The 25,112-nt window shown below is 39.0% G+C and overlaps 1 protein-coding gene across 2 annotated transcripts in view; it reads right to left on the bottom strand.

Moving 5' to 3' along the window:
• The window catches only part of ST8SIA6 (ST8 alpha-N-acetyl-neuraminide alpha-2,8-sialyltransferase 6), a 47,091-nt gene that overhangs the window by 12,652 nt on the left and 9,327 nt on the right, over positions 1-25,112 (bottom strand). For both annotated transcript variants that reach the window (XM_026098729.2, XM_026098728.2), the window contains exons 3-8: positions 24,680-24,778; positions 19,881-19,967; positions 7,236-7,380; positions 5,203-5,315; positions 3,877-3,969; positions 401-873 (exon numbers count right to left, since the gene is read on the bottom strand). In XM_026098729.2, the coding sequence (XP_025954514.1) occupies positions 405-873; positions 3,877-3,969; positions 5,203-5,315; positions 7,236-7,380; positions 19,881-19,967; positions 24,680-24,778 (1,006 nt within the window). In that variant the 3' untranslated portion in view covers positions 401-404. The remainder of the gene's footprint in view (positions 1-400; positions 874-3,876; positions 3,970-5,202; positions 5,316-7,235; positions 7,381-19,880; positions 19,968-24,679; positions 24,779-25,112) is intronic.

The raw sequence follows: 25,112 nt of genomic DNA, 5'->3' as shown, positions 1-25,112 counted from the left end.
ACGCACCTTCTCTTGTAGATCACAGACTGTCATCACCTTAAATAAAACAATTCCCAAAAGCAGCTGTTTCACGGGAACTGATACCAAACCAAACATAGGTTGGGAGAGAAATAAACCTGAGATGAAGAGACACTATTAACTGACTATGAATTATGGCAATAACATGTTTAGCTTTTCCCCCCTGTCTAAAGTTAACAATTAGAAAACACCTCTCAGCTCTGTGGTACTTTACATCTATTCAGTAAACTCCATCTTTCACTTACTTATAGAGACAACTTCTACTGATTCTAGGGAAGAAATGTCTCTGTAAGGAAGAACAGACCCAAACTGTTTGCAAGAAAAGAAGTTTTGCCTTGACACATTACTTAAAGACATTTTATGCAGGAAGAATGTGACCTACCTTTCTATTCTGATTCACATTTACCAAACTGCAGCTTCAAAATGCCTTTGCCATGAAGCTGAAGGATCTGGTTGTATTCTTTGGGCATTGCATGAAAACCTGGTTTAGGCAGCTGGTTGTCATAATAGTGGTGGCTAATTGGCATCTTCTCTGTGGATTTTGAGAAAGGCCAGAAGCCATATAGCTTCACGTTCTCACACAGCTCAACAGCAGCACTAGTGATCATAAAACCAGACGACAGTCGGTAGGCTTTCACACCCTTAGTTCTCCAGAAGCGGGCAAGACTTTTCAGGTAAGTGGGGTGAAAAAATATTGCCCTCTGTGTTGCTTCGAACTCTTTAAGAGTCTGGTACACTTTAAAAGAAGTAGCTGTGTTACTTCTGAAGGAAAATGCTGGCAATAAAAGGAAAGCATCTCCATAGACCGCAATGTTGTCCAGAAATTCTGTCTTCTTTTCATTGAGTTTGTTGTATCTGGCAAATACAACATTTCAGGAAAAGAGTGAATGAAATGTACTATTGACATAAATATACTACAGACCAAAATAGCATGACTGTACATCCACATGATTTGTGAACTCGGCTTAACTGCATCAGTTCAGCCTGTCTACATTGCAAATGTATAATAACCTGTTACATGTTTTCATATTTCCATGTGCTGTTACAAAAATCTGACTTTACTGTATAATAACAACACACCTTATAGAATCGATTTGGTAACACAGCAGGTAAAATCAACTGCTAATGAGATCAGGACCTGTTTTCAGAGATGATCAACTTAAGAAGATTCAAGGGAGAATGCAAAAAAAAAATCATATTCATACTTCCTCTATTTAAAAATACACACACTATGGTATGTATTGTGTGCATTTTCAAAAACTGTTTCTTACATGAATATGTATATGATAACCCATCTTCAAATCCTGGCTGTCTGCCCTGTGTGGAAATAGGAGTACTCACTCCCACATGTGAGCAGTCTTGGTGAGCAAAAGATCAGCATGTGTCCAAGTTTTCCAGAATCTTAGCTGTTTTTGATAGACTTTTCAAATAGCTGAAAATCTTGACATGCCTATTTATCTCCCTTGACTTCAAAGGGAACCTGTGGGTATCTCTCTCAAGGCTTAGACGTCTGACTTCACAAAGAAAATGTATCTTATTCTCAGATACTTCAGTTTCCCAGCAGTCAACAGAAAGACTCATTTCTCTCTGTTGGATAATTCAGTGATCCCAAATATTGACTAGTAAATCTTCTAGAGTTATCTGAGAAGCAATACAAGACACAATGGTGTCACTTAGCTCATTTCCTCTATAGACCCTGCATGTCTGAATCATCTGAACATATGGTGCTTACATCCTCCTTGGGATTCAAAGCACTGAGTCCTTTTTTGTAGGTAGTTGTCTATCTGAGCAGGGTGTTTTCACCTTTTTTTTTAAGGGCTATCAGACCCTACTTTTCACAAAGCAGCCCAGGGGTTACAGCAGAAACTGGAAGGTGTGGTTTCATCTCTTTTTGCAAGTTGAGCAGATTCAACCCCTCTCCTCACTCAGCATTCAGTTCAAGACAGAGAACAGCAACCACCGCCATTGCCATTCAAAACCCTCACTGGTGGAGGATTACCCATTGCCTCTTGCACAACTGAACTCATGCAATGAGTGAAAGACAGGGGTTTACCTCCCTTCTCAGTCTGAAGGGGTTTAAACTTACAGCTTCTGCTCCCCAGAGAAGTGACATTGCCACTAGGCTCTGCAACAGACTGAATGAGAGCCTCTCAGCCGCTCCTAGGGAGCCTGGACCCCCGTGCATGCCGGTTACACAGCCAAAGCAAGCACAGAAGGCCTGAGGCTATAGCTAGGGAGGCTGACTGCAGGGTAAACTTCTGGCCTCTACTCCCAGAATTATCTCTATTTCTACTCAGTGCAAAACGCATAAATAGCCTTCAGAGCAAAATTCAGACCTCTGCTCTCCCTTCTTAGCTAGAAGCCTGAGCGACGAAGCCTCATCTTGCTTTTCCTTATAGCTTCATTACTTTTAGGTGCAGTGTAGTCCAACTCCATTAGGTCACATAAGAACTGTGTTTCTTTCCTTCAAGTGTGTTCATCTGCATTGTACGCCTTGTCAGACATGGTTCAAAAGCTGATATAACCTTAATAGTACTATCAGACTAAGCCTGAATACAGAATTAGAAATTAAAGTGATTAAAATCAGAAAAAGGTCTCTTGAAAAAACAAACTCAGCTCTGTTAAATGGTGCCAACTCACTTTCCTCTCCTCCTTCAAAAGCGTCTGCAGTTTCCTCTGAATATTTAAATAATTAAAATGCTCAAATTCCAAAGTCCTCACACAACTCATTTCATCCTCACACAGGCTTAGCTCCTATTTTCTTCAGTATAGCTCCTATTAACGCCAGTATAGCATAATTTGGCTTAAAAGTAAGCGTAGGTGTGGTAGGACACCATGATCAAACCCAGAGAAATCATTCATCAGTTCAGTAGTCACCAATGAAGCTGAGTCACTAGACCAAGTTTTCCTTTCTCATATTCTTGTGCAGCCCCACTAATGTCAATGAGCTATTCCTATTTTGGAGAGAAGCAACAATTCATCTCCATTTAAGTCAAAAAGGGCTGGGTAAGCATCAAAGCAGTCAGTACTCACTGCAAACATTCAAGCTCTCTCCTTGAATCAATGACAAACACCTGTTAGTCATTTCTGTGCTTATTGTACTGTTTCCTTCTTGCTTTTCAGCTAAAAGAACTTTGCCCGATGTTTTCTATTTGACAAATACAGATATGAGAAACAATAACATGCAGTTAGATCAATAAGCAGTAAATAATATGCCACAGCAGTCCTTCTCATAGATAAGCTGCAGCTCTGGACTGCTGAAGATGCCAGATTAGTCAGCCTGGCTTTAGATTTTCTTTTCATCAAGAAGGTGAAAAGAAAACTTTGCTGAGAAAAAAAGTGGGTGAGCAGCTTTGGTTTGAATGGAGAAAATGAATTACAGAAATTTGGCCTCCATTCAGGACATATCCTTTTTCAGAAAACTAATTAAGAACATGTGTTTACAGTCCTGCTGATAGAATTGGACACATGTTTCTAAGCTTTCCTGATTTATGATTCTAACTTTTTTTTTTTTTTTTTTTTTGGGGGGGGGGGGGGGGGGGGGGTTGTAGGGATTTTGCAGGGGGAAGAGGCCTGGACTTGCAGTGCTCAATTTCACTCTTTCATAAAGCGCGAATGGGTGCCAGCAGAGGCACCTGATAATCTGGGTATTGTTGCCTCCTTTTTGTTACAAAAAGGCCAGGTGTAATAGATTTCCATTCAGACTTGTACATCATTTATGTGGGAACTAAGCCTCATTAATGAAGTAATTTGTCTGCACCACTCTCTGTTCTGGTATCCCAAAGGATTTTTAACAAAATCTAAATCATGTCAAACAATTATACAATACTGCACAGAAACAATTGCAGGACTACTTACTTCTGAGCTATGATACTTGGATTAACAGTCACAAGGTTTGTTTTATTGCCAACATCTTTGCTAATGCTTCCTGTGGTTGGAGGGAGGTTACACCTGAAATTGAGAAACACCTACTTAAATAGAAGCCCACCAGAAATGCCTTGCAGTTATTATTTGCAAATTCCTCTCTTGTGGAATGACATTTTCATGTCAGTGCCCAGAGATCTCTAAGCACTTTACAAATATTAAATAAGGCTTACAGCACTTCTGGTAAAAATATTGTATCTACTGTACAGATGGTCAAAATACCGCACAGAGAGCTCATTTTCATAAATGAGCTCTCGCAAATCAGATGCAAAGTTAAAATCCAATAAGGAGTCCAACTTTGAATTCCCTATGTCCTCTGCTAGAAAATATTGCCCCTCTTGCCTAAGCAATGCATTTTCCAGGAAGTCTTCTATTATTTTCTGATAAAAACCGTGTCATTGATACTGGTCCCTCAGCTGGCAGAGCAATGTTGATGGCTGTTTCATGAGGCAAAATAACTTGCCCAGTTAGGGAAATAACAGCTTCTTGTAAAGAAGGTTTTCTTTTTTAAAGTGAGTCACTTAGATTTAGCATCTTAGTATGCAGATTCCTCATTTTTATGAAGGTTGGTTATCTAATTGGAAAGACTTTTTTAATTTGGAAAGACCAAATATTAGTCAAAAAAAGGAAAGGAGACAAAATCCAGAAGACTGTGTGGTTGGACATCACTGAGAAAAGAACCTTCACTTGGTTACTCAGTTTGTTCTTCTGCAGAAACCAGATTCTGTGAGTCACATACTGAGAGAGGTGGGCTGCATAACTCTGAAACAACTACTTAAGCTAGACGCCTAATTTTTAGATGGCTAACAGAGGTGCTAACAGTAACTGCATTACTGTGCCAACCTAAGGCTAAGTAAACCCTTCGGTAACCAGAGGTAACTGTAAACATGTGACACTTTATACCAGTCTTTCATTTTTTTAATTTCTTTTTCATTTTAATCCCATCTTCTGGGCCAAGAATATGGATGTTTTTGGACAGATATTAAGCGAACAGAAATTTCAGGTTCTCAGATAATCGACTTCCACATCCATAGTAAGGTATCTTTGCAATCATAAGTTATACCTGCATATACTCTTCACTTACTTAGGAATCAAAGTTTCGAAATCTATAAAGCAGAAAGAGTACCCTTAGAAAGGCAGAAATGAGGAACTATGTCAGGATTTTTTCCCCTTGGTACAAACTGGCACTGGCATGCTTCCAATCCTGCCAAGCTTTTAGAAACACTCAACACTCCTTCAGTAAGATCAAGCAGCTCTTACCTAAACACAAAGTCAGAGCGATCGATTTCAGCACCACAGCTGGAATTTTTGAGGATGCCTCCATTTCCAACCACTGCACAGTTCTTGAAGGGATAGACTGAAAGAGGAGAGGACTGCAAACAAATAAAAAGACACAGCCAAAGTTTTATGACTCTTTTGATTGTTTCTTCGTGTAGTTCTTTCTTTCTTTTCTTTTCCTTTTTTCTTTTTCTTTTTTTTTTTTTTTTTGAACTTCTAATGGCAAGGAATCCAAAGCATAATTTGTGCAATCCATTTGTTCTTGCAGGTTTATTCTAGTACATCGCAGTGAAAGCATCCACCATTTAGAAGTCAGGGTTGCCAGGCCTGGGTAGCCAAGAGCCGAAAATAGTCACCAAAAGACTGAGAATGGCTGGCTCTGTCTTCAGTACTTTGAGGGAACAACACTGGATTGTTAAACTGGATGAATACATTTGCTTAACACAAAAATGATCTCGTAGTGGATTGAATCCTCACAGCACTTAGGGACTAACTCTTCCTGAAGATAGTTTAAATTCACCCATTTTACTTTGCATTTTAACAGACTGGGAGTTGCCACATAGTCATTGACCGTTAGCTGATAGAGGGTAACTTTGTAAACGCTTGCTAATTTGCAATCATTCAATTATATTTTAAGTAAAATAATGAATTTAGGGAAACCTGCAAGATGCTGCAATGGACAGCCATGTGTGCTAACTTAAATTCATAAGTGAATTTGACTGATAGCTGAAGCAGTTACTACTCTCTTGTTAGAGGTTACTGTCCTGCAGTAGGGGAGCCGAATAACAGCTAAGTGCATCCACTCGTGAACCAGCAGAGATCATAGCCTGGCATATTAATGTAAATTGTTGGCTATTTCAGGTGACATTAATATAGCTGGCTGTTATCGGAGGGTCTCAGGAACAGATATACTTCTCATTCAATCTCTTCTGCTGTGGGAGCATTGACATTCAACAGCGAGGCCAAAGCTAGGCTACTTCAAGTGCAGAAACTAAACCCACTTGTAAAACTGAATTACAACTTTCTTACACAGAGCTGTATCTTTCCTCCTTCTCCTATCACCTACCCAAAGAGAAACAGGAAGGGGCACTTTCATCATGGACAAGGAAAAAAGTATGGGGAAAATGGCAAACACCGCTATGCCTGGCAATATATCTTAAGACAACATGATAAAATGTTTTGTTCAATTCTGGAAAGACAGTTTGTTTTATTATTATAGGAGAACACATCGAGCAGAAAACTCTGCCTAGCTTAACAAGATAAATATGCACCTAAAAAGTACTAATTTGATCTTTAATTCAGTGTTGGTAAAAAATACTTTTATCTTTCATTCAGTGTTGGTTTGGAAGCACTGTAACCTCCTCTATTGCAATGGAGGTTCTCAGTGATTTACAGTAGCATAAGAAAGGACTAGACTTACAGTATCTGGGATGCACAGATCAAGAATACCAGAGAGGGTAAGAGAGATCCCTTGCCAGATACACATTGTCATGTCTGTTAAAGTCCCTAGCTACAAAATCTGATTCCTTCACTGTGTTTCTGGCTGCAAAGGTGCTCCACATCAGTAGCAAGTCTATCCTCAAAATAGTTTTCACAAGTTACATGCCTAAGCCTGCACTGGAAATGGCATGAGAATAAGTGGAATATAAAATATTCCTTAAAGACTGAAATACCTTTGAAAATGGGAATGAGAAAAACAAGGCAAATATTCTCAGAGGATTCAGTGCACAGGCTTCATGTCTTGGACTAAAAAAAACTTAAGAAACATGGTTGGCTACCAAGAGAGGCTGCAAATTGTGTTCTGTAGCAACTCCACCTATATTCTGAACTACCATGCCCTGTCCACGCCTTCCCTGCTGTAGAGGAAAGCTAAAAAAAAGTCCTGCTAGGTGAATGAAGCGTATATAGGGAGTGAAGGGGTCCTTCCAGCAGGAATCAAACAAAACAGCTCTGTTTTTAATCCAAAACATTTATGATACTGCAATTATAATAAGAGGCAAAGATACAGTTCCTACCACAGGCAGCATCCTAAAAATGTCCTCCGTGATGAGGATGGTCTTTTTATTGTCCACCTCATAACTCATGTTACTTCCCAGCGGGGTGTTGTTTTGAGAAGCAATAAAATTGTGAACTGCATCACAGCAGGAAGATAATTCTGACCTGTAAAACAAACAAACAAACAAAACCTGCTCAAGGACAGGTAAATGAGTAAAAAAGAGGTGGTAGAGAACTAAGAGATTGAAAACCAGTTCTAATTAATTAAGTACCAAAAGGTTATATGAACCCTTTATAATTGTGTTTCCTTTGAGTTGCTTTGTAGAGCAAGTCCATCTTGACAAAAAAAGGTTCGGAAAATAATCAGTTCAAGAACCCCTTCTCTTATCCTATTTTTCTCTCTCATTCTCCCTTTTCCATCCAAAGTCAGAATCAGTCTTGTCCTTATCTCATCCATAATTAGTCTTATCTTTATTATCAATTGTTAAGATTAAGATTATCATAGAAACGCTGAGAGTCTTCAAATAAAACCAGTGTTAGGCTTTACACAGAAAACATGATTCAGTCCCTGAAGAATTAACAAAAGGATTTCAATTAACATGGAACAAGTGACTATAAGAAATGAAAAGGCTGAAGAAAGAAAGAACCAAAAAGACAAAAGGAATGGAGGATGGGAAATACTGGCTGTAGAGTTTAGCCTACTGAACAGCTAGATGGTTGTAAGTTAATTAATTAATAATTCATTTCTGCAACTGTCCAGTACAGTTTTGCTGTGCACAGTATCACAGATGCTAAGTAAATTATATGACAACTTGCAAATAAAAAAGACAGATACTCTCTCTGTGGCAGATAGATAGTCTAGCAACTACCCAAAATACCCAGCAGAAGTCCTTAAACATTATGTAGGAGCGAAGTCATGTTACCGCCAAACTTTAGGTAATTATGTATGTAAATATCCTACATTATTAAGAAACAGTGAAATGCAATGAAAAGCTCCATGAGCCCTTTGAAATCAGACCTGAAGCCCTATAATGCATTTTGCTTTAGGGAACGATGCTATCTCTGCCACCACTGGATTCAATTTTCAGACTGTGAGGCTAAAACATTCATGGCCAGTCATTATTATCATTTGACAGGACAGAGCTGTGTCACTAGGTGAGACATTAAAAGAAATACTAACTGTTTAGAGAACAAAATTCATTGATCACAGAGTTGCTTGGAGTTTTGAAAAAGATAACACAGCAGGGAATAGATAATTGTTCCTTTCCTAACTCCGAAGGATTAATTGTGAAGAAAAAATTAAATATGTTTACAGGAACAGCCAGAGGAAAAGAAAAGCTTTATTTCAGATTTTTTCAGCGAGTAAAGTAAAACAAGCCATTGGAACAGGTTAAACAATACAATCTAAATTCCACCTGAAAGTAAGCTGACTTTAATAGAGTAAGACGCAGGTAAGAGAAGTTGCTCCTCTCAACTTTATCAACAATTTACACCGAGCTAATATTCCACTAAAGGAACATTTTGTTTCTGGTGGAGATGATGCATGTTCTGGCACATGGAAGGATCCAAAGGATTATGTTTTCTGGAAGACAGGGAAGATAATGAATAGGTCTGTGACGATTCCAAACCTAACTTTTCTTTTGCACATCATACTACATGTACAAATAATGGTCAAAATGGGGAAAAAAAAGTTTGGTAGGCAGTTGGCTTGATTCATACACACAAGACCAAATGGCCTACTGGTACATATTAACGTGTTTTGAATACTGAGCTCAGGAACTCCTCAAGGACTTTCAGACAAAGTTTCACAATGTGTGAGGCATATCGTGAATGAGTGAGTTCTGGGATGGAATAGATTTTAAATAATCTTACTAGGAAAGTTATCAGGAAATGATAACAGAAAATATTCCTCATGAGAGAGTAAACAGCATGGCTCTATTTGCCCAAGCCATATCCGATCCCTGTACACATGACTCCCACTGCCTCATGCTCAGCCATAAGGGGTGCCGGGACAATAGGAGACACTAGGTACAGTGGTGTAGCGATGGACCTGAGAGTACACTCACGTGGCTCAGGAGGTACATAAATGATGAAAATAATTGCTCTATGCCTATGGTATCCTATTTTAAATATACGGAAAAATACAAATCAAGCCATGAGGCAGGAAACTCAAATGAGTAAGTCTGGGAGGACACTGGATGTTCTTGAACCACTCCTGACTAGAGTCCACTTGCTCTTCTTCCTGATAACTTCTTGCTTTAACCAATTCTTTTGAACCTTAACGATGAGCTGCAGCTACAGAAGTAAGTGAATTCGAAGATCTCTATCAGGACCCTGCTCTGAGGGCATTAACATCCCTGCCTGTCCCTGCCCACCTCCCTGGGGTCTCCCCCACCCTACCCAGCTGCAGCCCCCATTTCAGCCCAGCGCAGGGCCATCAGTTGCTGCCCCATGATGCAGCAGCAGTGCCTTGCTCCAACTCTGCCACGACCCTGCCCCTGCCCCTGCCCGGACACGGGTTCCCCTGACTCCTACCTGGCCCCAACCACCCAGTTCGGCCTCAGCCCATCCCTGTCCCTGCAGCGGTGCCCGATGCCCAGGGCTGGGGCTGCCCCGATGCGCTGTTCCCTGGCAGGCGATGGGGTGGTGGCTGCTGGCCAGGTCACTGCACTGGGATCCCAGCTCCCTGCCCCTTAGGGAGCAGCTGGCCATTGCTGCCCCCAGCCATCACATACAGACTAGGAATCACAAAAATTGTAATTCTGAAATCCTTGAATTTTTTTTAAGACAAACCAAGCAGGCCTAAATATTATCTGTAATAATTTCAGGACACGCAGAGTAGAAAGAAATAGCCCCAGAATATTCTTGCCCAGTTTTTGTAGAATGGAAGTATCTGATGGCTACCAGAATCTGAAAAAGCAAACTGATGATAGATAATACTAATTAATACAGATGATGCCTTCTTTCTTTTTATTATTCATTCCACAGGAATGAGTGCTTTAATAAAAGCAGAAACAATCTGAAGAAAAACAGATATCAGAATTCATAACAAAGTAATAATTTTAATTAATATTATGGATCTGCTGGGGCAGGAAAACAAAGACAGGCTAATTCAGAAATGCAGTGAGAACAAGGAAATACATATTGATTAATGATGTATATTCTTATGTTATCTAACAACATATGTGCCAAAGGTTTAGACATACCAATAACAACCTCTTACTTGCATCAAATCATGACACAGAATTCCTCAGTGCCCAAGCATCGATGTAGAAAGCTCCAGCTGCGATGTGCATAACCTGCAGACCACAAAACCCACTGGAAAAATATTCAGCAACCTGTTTCTATAAGCTGTGACACAAGGTACTTCTACAATTGACAGCAAATGATGAGAAATGGGTAGAGACTGGGTGGTTCAAGTAATTATTTCCACAATCATCATCTTTAGTGTTAATCACATACATGGTCTCTATCATGAGGCAATGACACCCAAAAGAGCACATGCTTCATAAGCCTGAGGCATGTACTGTAAAAATTGATTCTTTTAACAAGTATGATATGTAAAGTGTTGCAAAGCCAAGACAGTATTTTAATTTGTGTATTACGACATCTGGGTAAAAGCTACAATACAAAACACTTCCCAACCAGATGAGATAAGAGACAAGGGTCAGAATCATAACAGCACCAAACGGTACCACCTTAAAGTCAAACTCTGAATTTCCTTTGGAAGGATGGAAAGCAATCCATGCTGTCTGTAGAGTTCTGACCAGGAGAAAATGTTGAGATATGGGGCAGCTCTTGGAAGATGGGATGTTGCTACACAGGCTGAGCATCCAGCTCAGATATGTGTAAGAACATTGAAATATTCTGTACTGAGAAGGTGTAACTCCCAGTTTTTAACAGAGCTGCTAGAACTCTGGGTTGCTCTCGAACAAAGCATTTTTAAGATCCAGCCACACCATTAAAAGTCCAGTGTGAAGGAAGGTGGAGTCAAAGGACCAAATATTTTGGAGAACCCAAGGTTTGGCAAGGATCTCCTTTAGGCCGCAAGTTGGCACTGCCCATTTCTTATTTGGGGAAACATGCCTTCCTGCAGCATTTCTCCTGCAAGCAGCTGGAAGTGGACTGAGATGTCAGAGCCCTTTTTGAACTCTAGGAATAACATCAACCACAGATATTTCTTGTACCAAGACAAGCAAAAGAGAGCTGACTGCATCATCTGGAAGTTTCACTTGTAACAAATAAGGAATACAATCAGTATATACAATAGGGCTATTCCATTTGGGCTGGTAATATATACTTCATAAAAATGAATGAATACAGTCATGATAACCCTAATCAATAAACTAACTGTAGTAGTATTTTGCATTTGCCTAAGAAGCTTTATTCATATTGAAGACAACAGATAGTCATTGTTGACTGGAGAATATATTTTGTTGACCAGCAGATGCTTTTGCTGAATTTCTTCCTTCTTGGAACAACTACCATGGCCTCAGCTCTCTCCTGAGACCAACTAGGATGAAACTCAGAGCCCACATGGCATCCAAATAATTTCTTCAGGTTTGCAGGTGCTAAGAACTTAAGGAAATCCTGTTTTCTCAAGCAGGTTATCCAAACACTGAGACAACCAAAAGGAATAATGATGTTTTCAAATTTTGGACTAATTGTATAGATTGACCCTTGGGCAATAATACAGAACTGCTGCCTTGACTGTACCTGTTTTCAAAATCCTTTGCATGATGCAAAACCTTTATGTGAAAAATCTACACTATCTAGTTTAGTGGAAGTCTGATGTGTAAGTATCTGCAGGATCTAAATATGCTGATGTAGTTTCTTTGGAGTTTCTGTAGTAGCTGTGTAGCCATGAAGCTCAGCCTGAACTACTATATCCCTCCTAGCAGCAAAGTTAATTAGCTCATCTTTGTTCTGCACCAGTATAGATAAATAGCTGGTTCAGAGCCTGGGCACAGCCTGCTCATGCCTGCTGATATGACACAGTGTACGCACATCCTAAGGAGAGTGCAGACTTCTCAGTATCTTCCTTCCAACAACTGAATGTGAACCAGTCGTAAGGGTTAAAGCAGTCAGCGGTTAGCCAAGGGCTAACAGAGTTCCTTGGCTGATCCAAAAGCCAGTGCAGTTCTTATCCCAAGCGGGATGTGAATAATCTATAATATTCAATAGGGGTGAAATTCGTCTTTATGCAAAGAGCTGCTGCAGGGTTTAAAGATTCCTGACTCCTCCACATCACCGATACAGGCAGCAAAAGGACCTTTGCTTTATCCTCCTGCAGTAAGTAGGATAGTTTTCATTCAGATTACCTTCTTTCATTAAAGAAGATGCTTAGCTAAACTCATTTTGTTCTATAACTTTTTAGTATTTTATTCAGATAAATACTTGGTGTGAAAAGGCACTTGCTTCTACACCAAAATTTTACACAGCATCATACTTGGCAACACAGACAGCAATTCACCACTGGAACTTTGCCTGTTCCAATCTAGAACTGGATCACTGGGCCAACACAGTTAACCTGGTCCTCAAGGGGCTATATTTTCTGCATTTATTTACTTTCTAAATATCCCGCAATTTTAAAATGAAAGACCAGTTGCCTTGTTTATTTTTAAAAGGCTGCTCTTAACAGATCAGATACTTTTGAAAAAATCATAAAGATAATACAAAACGAGGTAGGGCACCAGAGCCAGCAGAACCTGACCTAACTCTGTGAACTTAATAGGACTGCTTTTGTGCAGACTACACTTCGGTGTGACACAAGGGTCTGTAGAGCTGGGACCAGAGGGCATTTTTCATTGCTGAGGACAGAAGTGTTAAATATTTCCCTGTGAATATACATTGGACTAAATCAAGGTGGGAAGAGGGGAAAAGTGGATAGGGACAGACACTGTAGAAGTACTACAACATGCAAAAGTGTTCTAAAGAGCAGATGTTCAATTGTTCTCCAAAGCCATGAGGGGAAAGGCAAGAAGAAATCATTTTAATTTGCACTAAAGAAAGTCTAGGTCCAATATTGAGAAGCACACTGAAATACGTTGCCTAGGGAAAACGCAGAATTTCATTGACTGCAGATTTTTATTAGACATTTAGCCAAACATCTTTCAGGAATGGCGTAGATATATTTGAGTCTGTCTGAGAAAGATGGAGTTCACAGGGAGTCCAGAGACTAGATAGTCTTGAGATCCCTTCTATCTCTGTATTTCTACAAACTACAAATTCTCTTCAGTTCACCTTTTATAAAGGTCTGTAGTACGCAACAAACAAGTGAATGTTTGTTTGCAGAAGGATGTCATAATATTCCTGTTGCAAAGCATTTGCACGTTATCCACACCAGCAGCGCTTGCACAATCAGATCCCTTTGTAGATCTTTAGTTACCAGTGAATTGAAACACCGTATAAAATAGGTAACCAAACACAAAGTAAGAATAGCAAATATTCAAAACTGTAACTATTGCAAGCAGTTTAAGTGACCATATGCTTAGTGTGTCTGACAATATGGTTTGTAATATCATTTGAATAAAAGGCAAAGTATTCCAAGTGACAAAGTCTGGCTTACTAATGACCAGAGAAAGTCTGTATTTGTCTAATAATTTGTTTTAATAGTTCACTTACCTTGAGTAAGTCTTCAGATCATGTGAACTATTGTACCGTGCAAGATTTTGAAGTTGCGTATTATCATAGAGACTATCATGACAGTTCAGAGAACGACCCATGGAAAAGTCCAGCATATAACAGCAAAATTTAAAGGGTGCAACTACAAATAGTAAGACCACTCTTATTTTATGTCCACTCCTGTAATGTTTTTCAGTGAGCAAGGAATTATCTTCTTGTACTGCGCTGGGGCTCTAGACAATGTTATTCGTTTCTCCAGGCTTTTTGTCAAGCCCAGTCAATACTGGGAAATCATTATTTTCTAATAGTGCAATATTATGACATATTCCAAACATCAAGAAAAGATTTGAAAAAATCTCATGTCTTAAACAGCATCTGCTGAAGAATCTGTGCTACGCTGACAGCCCTTGAACAGTCCATAAATGAAGTAATGTCATAAATATCTAAGACAAGGAAAATCAACAAGGCTGAATCTGAAACGAGGCTGAATATGTAAAAAGTGTAATAAGATTTTCAAAACACTTAAAGTCTACCATGAAAACATAACTAGCTCAATCTGATCCCATTTACTTTCCCATTATAGGAATTTTCCAACTTTTAGGAAAATATAAAGTCTGCAAGCAATTAAAAGATTCATCTGTTTCTTCAAACTATCACCAACCATTCTCTCTCTCCACCCAGCCCTTTTCTCTTCTGAAATGGAGGTATGTCTCTGAACATATACTTCTGATTTTACATATAGTCTATTGAACATGCAGCAAATGTACTCTAAAACCATAATGTAATCTCAGTTCTGTGTATTTCTTTGTATGCTGAAATGCAAGATTTCAGAGAGTACAGTGGAACTATTGATCTGTTTAGTGTTAGGAAAGCTATTGATTATATGCTGGTATGAGCTTATGTAGGCATAAGTTGACCTTGCAGGGTATTTTATTTGTGTTTCGGCTGTGTTTTATTGAAATACTCAGATGTGTTAAGCAATACTGTTATATATGTTAGAGTATAATATACTTCAAATTAATCCCTTCAAGGAGGAATAGGATTTTATATCTGTAAGAATGTTTAGCACATATTTTTCAGAAGAGGCATTAAAGTGGGAGAAGGTAATAGAAGTCAGGTGGAATAAAAAGCAGGAGGAGAAATTACAGGACTATGAAAATAGCTTAACTATTCTTTTCCAGACCTCAGTGTTTTTTTTTTTTTTTTGTATCAATGTTTCCCAAAAAAATAAAAAGGTGTAACATTAGCATTTTTAAAAGTGTATTTTACATCTAGGTATTTCCTTTTCCCTTCATTACCAGATGCAGATAAAGTTGTCAGGAATGGTATTTCCATAGCGAGGGAGCCCAGGATCCACAGCTCACACAGGGCCACGACAGTATGATACCACATATATGGTATGATACCATATTCCTGCAGAACTGCTGTATCTCTACGCCAGGCTCCAAAGCTCAGCAAGATAGACCAGGAAGACAATGCCCAGAGGCTTCTCTGAACCATCATTCTCCACAGCCCTCCTCTAGCCATTTTGAGGGCTATTTTAACTATTTGCCAGCTTCCAGCAGAAACAAGAGTTGCAGCTACTTGGAAAAACTGCAGATAATTTGCCACCACAGGTCTATAGCCCAAATCAGAATAAATCAAACTTAAAAGTCTGTAAAGCGGAGATGTGGAGGTGTATAAAACAATTACAGCTTGCATCCAGCTGGGCTCTAATTTGTTGCACTAATGAAACATCTCTTTTAAGTTGAAAACCTTTGATGAATGCTAATATAATAATTAATATTCATGTTACCTAGGGAACCTGAGACTCTACCAACTGTAGCTAGAAGAGCCTTTGCACAGCAATCTATCCAACAGTTTTTTCTAGAGCTTTAAGAATGATGCTTCAAGGTAGCTGCAGCATTATTTCACCTGCCTTTTCAAGTTTGCACCAATCCTCTCTTATATCCAAGAAATCTGAGGACTTGCTTTGTCCAAAACAAGTTGGAGCTGATGTAAATCTGTAAAGGGAGGCAGAATTCAGGTGTGCTTTGAAACAAAGGGGTAATGTGGAAATGCTAGACTGGTGTAGAGTTGTAAAAAACATGAGAAGAAAAGAAGAACAAAAGAAGCAAAGCTAAATTTTGTAAAGAAAAGGTGTGAATAGAACATACTTAAATTGTTCTGTATGTGTTGATAGCACTAAATGTTGGAAAAGACTTTCCCTAAATCACTCTTACTAGAATTCCATTTGTTCCAGTGAACTTAAAGCACTGCTAGATCTTCTGCTATACTTATACCACCCTGCTAGTGTCTGCTGTGAAGTCAGATAATCCCTAAGGAATGGCTGACAAACATTTACACAAGGCACTCTGAATCTTCCCTGGACTGCAAGAGCAATGAACCAAATGCTTGCACAGGCTCCTCCGAGGGCAATCCGAATCTGGCAGCACTAATGCCAGCATTATGGACACCAAATAAGTGAAGGTGCAAGAGATTGGTTCCCCGGTAGAGGCTGGACAAAAATCCATCACAGAAAAGTGACTGTGAACATGGGAGGTATTAAAGAGGGCATCATGGCTTGTACTTGCCTCATGACTTGAATCTTGATTTTGAGAAATGTGTGGGTGAACACCATGTAGCTGTCAAGAACCACTGACCACTGCCAGACAGCACTGTAGACTAGTATGTGTGAGCTGGCACAGTGGAGCAGCTTTGGAGCAGCTTTAGATAAAGACATTTAGAAAGGGCAACTCTGACAGCAGATGGACACAGTTTGCATGGCTGCATGGCAAAGCTGAGCTAGGTAGTGGACGGTCACCCTGGAATCCCACACTGCTTTTTGTGCATTGGGACCACTGTGGTTTGCGTCAACCAGGGTTGTCAGCTGGAACCCTTTTGCCAAATACAAAGACAAATATTTTTTTCCTGCATTGCACCTCTAATCCATATCTTTTTATTTGGCCTGGATCTCCTGGGAGTTAGACTTATAGGGAGAAGAGATCTGTACTCATCGGCACACACTTCTGTCTTCTAGAGACATAGGAGTTATGGAGCATGGATTCTTTTACTCTACTACCAGTACGATAATAGCAAACAGCAAAAGCCACAAAGGAAAACACAAGAAAGCTTCTCTGAGAAATTCACTGTCCCTGGGGAATCTTCTTTTGAACTGTATTAACTAGAGGTTAGTTTATGCCCTGAGGCATAAGACATTAAATCCCTTATAAATATGCATGTCTCACTGTTCTTCAGAACTTCAGGGTTATACAGAGATGTCATATAATTGACATCACGCCTGAGAAGCATTTAAGTGTTCACTCCATTTAACAGATGGGCAAACAAGGAAAGAAGACAAGCAGCTTCTCTGCAGTCTAGTCAGCAGGCAGACTTCTGGTGATCTAGGCAGATTTTAGCTCTCCTCCTGATGGCAGCTAGCTGTATTACCTAGCTCTGCTGCGCAGCCTCGCTGAGGTTAATTTCCTCCTCTGCAAAATGGGTATGTTTATCTATCTGCTTAATGAGATTTTTAAAACTGAGTAATATTTGTATTACACAATTATTATGCATTACTGATACTAGACAAAATTAGACAAAAGGAGAGAGGTACTGCCAGAGGATTATTAATTGGTTGAAGGAAAAGGAGGGAATGAAAAATGAGGCAGTACCAGAGACAGGGAGACAAGAAGGAACTGCATGGGGAGTAGAAACTTCTAAGCACATATCTAGGCAGATGAGGAGAAGAAAGGGTTACCTCTCTTCATCACATTTCTAGAAGCTCTGTTCCCCACAAAGCTCTGTCAATGCATCATTCCTAAGCTGCAGTGTCCTCGCAGAGCTAGTTCCAGGCTCTCGTGCTTGAAGTCTGATAAAAAAGTTCTGAGAGTGCAGTAAGCGTGAAGTGTATAAAGGTTTAGTTAGTAAATTTTATACTGAATTTCTTTTTCCCTCTCTCTTTTTTTTCCCCCCCTCTCCTTTTTTAAAAGCCTCTGTTGACCAACTGCTAAGAGACCGGAAGCCTTGAAAGTCTCCAGCATGGTCTGCGAGCAAGGATATCTGTAAAATTTTAACATCTTGTTTCTGGAAAATAATAGAGAGAAGAGTAGTATGAGAGGAAGGAAAAATAAAGGAAAGACTTAGGCAAATACATAAATCTTCTGTGTGATAACCATCTGCAAGGCCTTAAACCAAAGTACAGGTCCTCAATCACATCAGTAGAACTTTTGGATGATATCAAAGCAGGTCAACTTTCATAGGAACAGAAGAACATACAGCACTGCATTCAGAACTGCAATTGCAGTGTGGTTTGGCACATACATGAATTAGTTGTACAGTTGTACTCTAGCTAGTTTTGATGCCAAAAGCATTGAAACCATAACAGCAGAGCCCTTGAACGTTGAAGAATTAACCAAGCTTGTCCAGTGCTGAATCATGGGTCACAAAAGATTTGTTGTGCTTGGTAGTTGAGCTAAATTAAAGCTAGCAAACTCACTTCCCCCTCACAGTGTATGTACAGCCCACATTTTCTAGATGGCTTAGTGATCCCACAGTTTGCATCTTTGAATATTTCCTGTCTGATTGTTGTTGGTTTAACCTATTTAGAGCACTTATCACTCATATTTCTTGCCAGAAGACAAAAAGACAGCAAGAGGAAGAGTGAGGATGTTGTACTTAAAGATTGAGGGTCTCATATGAGGGTTTAGATGGAAGGTGTCATGTTAGATTCCCATAGGCCTGAATGATGACCCAGAGGAAGGGAGACTGTGGAAGTAATAAATGAGGAAGAAGCCAAGGTGGAATGGGGAGTGGTAACTCTGACACTGCCTCATACATCCAGCACAGCAGAAGTGCCCAATTGCTGGTAAGTGGTGGCTGGCCCATTCAGAAGAGAGGTTAAAAAAAGATTGGAAAACAAAAATCTTAACTGTAGCTAGGCAAACAGCAGATGAGAGCAGCTTCACCTCCTTTCAACTCTGAGCACGCACACACACACACACACACACAATGAAACAAAAAAAAAAAAAAACCCAAAACATATCCTCAAGCAGAATGGTCTGCTTCTACAGCTCTGTATCATATTCTGATACTCTGTGCACAGGTAAAGCCAGAAAGCCAGTCAGAGTTTATTGAAAGATTCTCAGACCTTTACTCTATGCATTATAGTGCCTCAGCTTTGGGAAACACCATTGGTCAGTTATGATACACAGCAAACAGCAATTTTTGTCGCACATAAAGATCACTCCTCCCCGTTATTTCTTCTAATAATATAACATTGAGAAAGAGGATATTAAGTTTTCAAAGCTAGTTAATGCCAGAGAGTTGAAAGGTAGGTCAGTTTATTTATTTTTAATAATCTTGACAGAATCTTTAATTCTGTTCCATATAACAATGTAATTCAAGAGAGTGTTTCCCCCCTGGAGAAACTAGGGTTGGCACCATGAAGCTGTTCTCTAAACCCAGCATGATGCATTTCCAAATGAGAGTGGAAGCTTTACAGCGATCGCAGTCCCTCCTGAGCGTGTACTTATGTGCCATCTCGAACATACGTGCCATCTTGACAGAGACAGGTGTAATCATGTGCTTATTTGCAAAGGGGTCATGACATGCATAGCCAAGCCTCGTGAGTGCCTTAGGCACTTCTGTAACAGAAACAGTAGTCTTGGGGTAAGAAATATACCCTTTCATTACAAAGTCTCTTAACAGAGTGCCAATTTGGACAAAGAAAAGAACACTACTAGTTGTCTTCAATGCTGTATGTTTTGTTTTGAGAATATTTTTAATCCATTCTAGCAAGTTAGTTAACTACTCATTACAGTGCAGACAGGTGAAATTACTTCATTTGCGTAGTTCTTTTATCTTGCTCGGTTTGCACAGTTCAGTGCAAATAAACATCAAAAAGAATAAGAGACCCAACATCAAAAGAATAAGAGAAATGCATAGCTATGTATGCAATCTGAAAGCAATATAAAAGTATCTTTTCAATAGGTAAGATCTAAATTTGTTGCTTGTTAGACAAACCTGGTCTAAACAGCTTTTCCAGATGAAACAATTAAAATTACCTGAATTTTGTACACTCTTCTGGCCTCTTTATCCAGGTGCAGTTTTGCAGTTTTGCGACTACGTGAAGAAAATAATCTTCCGAATATCTAAAAAAGGCAGTAACATCAAATGCTAGAGTATGCACATAGATATTTAGAAACAGTCTCTAAAACATTCAAATGATGCATGTACTAATAATAATGTGCATGGTGCATATATACTAGATTGCTTTTAGAACTCCATGACCCATTTTATTTCTATAATTTGTAACAGTACTATCCTCATTTAATTAGCTTGACCTATTAAACATGCTTTTTTCATAGTGACATCCTAATGAACCCTTCTTTTTGGAAACTTCCAAAAGTATGCTGGTTTCAAATTTAGATATTAGACTGTAACTATCCTGAAGTTATTGGACCCTTCAGGAATTATTTCCAGCACAGAAGTCCAAAATAATACAAAACAGCTTTGCCTTGTACTTGGCATTTTAAACTTCAATAGTATTTTTGAGATATGGCTCTTGCAAGCCAAGATGAAACATTACACTTTCTGCCTTTTCTTTCATCTCCTTTATAAACTCCCCAAAGCTCAGTTCAACTATCTAAGACATAGATCAATATTTACAGACCTAAGTTTTTCTGCAAATTTTCTCTTAAATAAAACAACCAATCTGTTTTATATCAAACAGGACTAAGCACTACTGAAGTACATGTAACCAAAGAGCTTTTTGCTCCTTTTAAACCCTTTCAAGAGATTTAAATTTATCCACACGTGAAATATTGAAGAACCTGTAAGCCATAAGATTGATGACATTTCTTCTTTTATAGGTTCTATGTTAATACCTCTCCTATTTATGCTTTTATCAACTTTTTAAAAACAATGACTCTGACTTACAAGGACGACTAGGGCAAAGGGAAGACAACTTGATGTGGATATCATGACTCCAAATTCTCCAAAAAACATCTCCAAATAACATCTCCAAAAAAAATCTACCTTGTGTTATTTTAGCAAAAAGGGCTTAGTGTTGGCCCAAAGCCAAATGACCATGAGTTTATTTAAGCTGGAACTTAGAAGTGTGTTTTTGAACAGCCTTCCAACAAGAGCTGGGAAGGTGAGAAGCCTCACTTTTTTTTTTTTTTAATGGAGCGTGAGAATTGATAAAAGGGAATATAAAAAGTTTGTGGTAGCTTGCAATATCAAAGCACTCAACAGCCCAAAAGGTTCCTTCTACCTCTGTGTACATTTGGTACCGAGAAAAATCAAAGCATCACTCATAACGCTAGATCTAAGGCCTCATGGAAAACCACGGGCACTCACTGTCAGAAAATGTGAGGAGTTTCTTAACTACAACAGAAGCTTCTTAACATATAACAGAAGTAGTATATCTGTACCTAGAGTAAAAGCACCCCCTATTACACAAGAATATTGCTGCCTTTCTACCGCTCTCTACTGAATGACTTGCTCAGAGGTTTCTAAGAGCCCACCAGCTTTTCTCAAATAAAGCATCACTTAGAAGTCATTATAATACAGAGCAACAGCTATGCTTGCCCTTTACATGCAGTTTTGTTCATCTTGTGACTTACGAAGCTGCATGGATTGTCACAGCTCATCTTTGCCAGCCACTGGCACAGTGCCCAAAGCGGCAAAGCTGTCTCAGCAGTGTGTCCTGCGGGACAGGGCCTCCTGACTGCTGTAGCTCCCAACTCCTGTGGCTCGCACAGCACTGCAAGGCAGCCATCACATCTGCCCACACGGGTTTTAAGGTTTCTGTTGAATTCAGTTCCATGAAATGAACTCTTTGAACATAGACAATATTCCCATAAATTAATTTAAGACTCAAAATGAATCTCTGGGATTTGCTGCAGCTGGGTTTACAGCCCAGAAAGCTTTGTTTTATGCTCCAAAAGCCTATTTTGGCATTTCCTGCTTTAAAGGACCCTCCGGGACTCATTCCTCCAAAGAAATCAGTCCAGGATGGCCATGAGGATTTCATTTCATGGCTCTGCTGTAACCTAGGCAGTCCTCTTCTCCTTTGTTCCATTTTAGAGAGCAGGGACCATATGTATTATTTCCATGGAAATCCAAGAGTTTACAGTACCTAGTCACTGCTGCTAAAAGGATTTTATTATTAAGATAAAAAAGCTCAAGTAAATTGAACTATAACAACGTGTGGACAAGACAATAATTACAGTGCTGAGAACAGTGAATAAAACATGTTTTGTCCTGTTTTTGTCTGTCAACTGCATACAAACAATTATAATGACTTGCTGTCCTAGGGAAATTCACTTATATTGTATAAGCCTAGCTGGCAAATAATGCCTTGAAGGTTTTTTGCCAAATGATATTTGTCAGGTACACACTAACCTTCTACACTAACTGGAATGGCTAAGGTGAAATTATCATGCACAGTCGAGGCACTGACAAAGTACAAGTATCTTTAGGTTTTAGCAGGTATCTAAAGGACAACAGCAAGGACAGAGGTGTTGAGATAGAGAGACAAGAGACGAAATGTCAGAACAGAGACGGATGCCACCCCGCTGGTTAATTTCTGAACCTAAACATCTAATTGCAGGGGGGAGAGGAAAAAACAAAAAAAGAAAGAAAGAGCTGTTTGAATTAAGAGGAAAACTGAGAAGCAGGAGTGAGAAAGGGAGATCTTCCTACTTGGCAGAAAATGTATGAGAAAAAAATAAATGCCCCCTCAAAAAAGTAGCAGCAGGAAATGCGTGAGAAGGGAAGGATCCCTCATGCCATTGGATGCTTTAATCCTGCCAAAACAACTTCCAGTTTTTAAAGCCCTAAAGAGAGCATGTGCAAGACTCACTCCTGAATAAAAATGGAAATCTTCCAGCACAGCTCAGCATTTCAGGCACTTAATCACCACCAGCACATACCTGTTATAATAATAACTTCACACTTACATAGCATTTTCTACTATTATATCATCTGACAAGCTTTAAACTAGTTAATTTTTTTGGTCTCCACCAGCTTAGAAGACTTTTGGGGATATTCTGGGATTTCTGGCCTCCTACAACTGCAGTATAAAGCATTTGTGTATCATGCCTGTGGGTAACATGTTCAAAAAGCAACAAAGATCCTGTCCCAGTGGCTCCTCTCAGTGAAGGAGAGAGAGTTGCAATACTCATGGAGCAAAGCAATACCTCCTCTACGCCCCAAATGGCAGTTTCTTTTCCTACCTGCCCAGTTCACTTCTGCTTTATTTACTGGGTCACCTCCTTTTTTTTCTTTATCCACAGGGTAAGTCTGACACTTTCTCAAAATTCCCCTATGTTCTCAGCCCCAAAACATTCTAGATGTGAAAAGTAAGTCTGCATTCCTGCAGCCTGTACTACTTTGTAAAACACAGGATGAATAATAGCTTTCATATTGCCATAACCAGCTTTTAGAGGCAATACACTGGTCAGTTATCCTTCTCTCGGTGTTAATCGCTCAGTATTTCAGTTAACTGTATTCTTTAACCTCTGTTTGCCAGTCTCTACTTCAGCTCTCACTAGTGCTACAGTACCACAGTGGTCTTCCACCCTTCAAAAGGGTAAAAACTTTCAAGGTAGTGTTGTTGATGAGATATGGGGGAGAAGGAAAGAAATTCAAAAAAAAAAAAAAAAGCTAGAAAAGAATGCAATAATACAGCTAATAAGAATTTAAGTAAAGTGAAGTTAGTGGGATGAAGGACAGAAGGGGAAAAAGGAAAAAATCTGGTCTTAAAAGAACTGGAGATGAAGCAGGGAAAAAAGCTCCATAAGAAAAGTTAAAATGGGAAAAGGAAGAAAACATTTATGTGTTTTAAAGAATTGAGAGTAAAGAAGACAGAATGTTGGGAATACAGTGACTTCAACAGGTGAAATATCTTAAAATGCAATATGAAGGTAGAGAGAGAGCAGAAAAGACAGGCAAAGTTTTAAAATCATGACTTAATGCTGGCTTTGGGTTACTTCTCCGGTCCTTTGACTTGGGGGGAAGGAGGAGGAAAACAAAGAAACCCCCAAATAGCTATTTTCCATGAAGGTTTTGTTTCTCATTCCATTTCTCTTCTCTTTACAAATAAGAAAATATACATACAGGTGTATATAACCCAATTTTAAAGACACCATGGAATGCACTTAACTTTAAGTTAGCATTCAGTCCTAGTGGGAAGCCTGTCTTATTTACAACGTTTCCCCTATTGGTGCACCCATGTGCACCAGGAGATGTTAAAAGCGAGGGACTGCTTCTCCTGCTTCCACATTAGAAAGCAGCAAGGAATTTGGGCAGGATTGATAAAGATTTTTTTCCATGACAGGAAAAGTAAGTTGAAAGCTGAAATGGATTTTGGATGTTTTTTCCAAGATGTATCAACAACTGAATAATTAGTTTCCCATGGACTAGTTATTCTTATAATGAGTGCAATTAATTAGCAAATTTTATACTAGTACATTTTTATACTTATTCTAGTGTAAATGCTGAAATGAGTCCATTAACTCCGGTTGCTCACAGCAGCCGTGTTCACTAATCAGGAAAGACACTGAAGAATGAAATTATACCTCACATATTCTGGTTTACCTCTTTTTAAAGATCATGTAATGAAAGGCTTTTAACTGGGAATGAGAAATCTTGTTAACTTACATTGTGAGGAAAAAAAAAATTCAACCTAGAACAAACCTAATACATGTGAAAGAAAAAATGCAAGCAAACATTGGTTAAAGAATTTCAGTTTCCTGTTGTATAGTTCCACATTAATATCAGTGAGAATTATGTGCAAAAGGAGGACAATCTTTTAGTCTTCTATTTAAAATAAACAAAGCAGAAAGCAAACACCTACCTTTTTTTCTTGATAGATGACGACAAAATATTGTCCTGAATTGCCTTGCATTTTGAAGCCTGTTCAAACCGGTAAATTCCATTTTTATTAGCAGTTGTTCTGTTTAAAAAAAAAAAAAAAAAGGTGGGGAGAAGGCAAAAAACTTTAAGAGAGAACATATTCTGACAACGCTGCTGCATTTAATTTTCTATGACAATGAGATTAATATCTGTTGCTGTTAGCGGAAAACATTACCGAGGAAATCTTAGTTACTTCTATTGTGAAGCTCTTGTGAAGAGGGGAGTTTGCTGCTAGTGACTGTAACCTATTTGACTCTTAATATAATTCATAGTGTGAAATGGGATTATTTTAATGTTGATTACAATGTAAAGCAGAAATGTAATTTAAAAAAATGAAATGAGAAGCTCCTTGAACATCCCATTCTGAAGATATC

This window comes from Dromaius novaehollandiae, chromosome 2 (assembly GCF_036370855.1).
Source record: "Dromaius novaehollandiae isolate bDroNov1 chromosome 2, bDroNov1.hap1, whole genome shotgun sequence".
In the NCBI taxonomy this organism is placed as follows: domain Eukaryota; kingdom Metazoa; phylum Chordata; class Aves; order Casuariiformes; family Dromaiidae; genus Dromaius; species Dromaius novaehollandiae.
The sequence above is the reverse complement of the archived record's forward strand: the minus strand, read 5'-3'. Positions and strand labels throughout refer to the sequence as shown.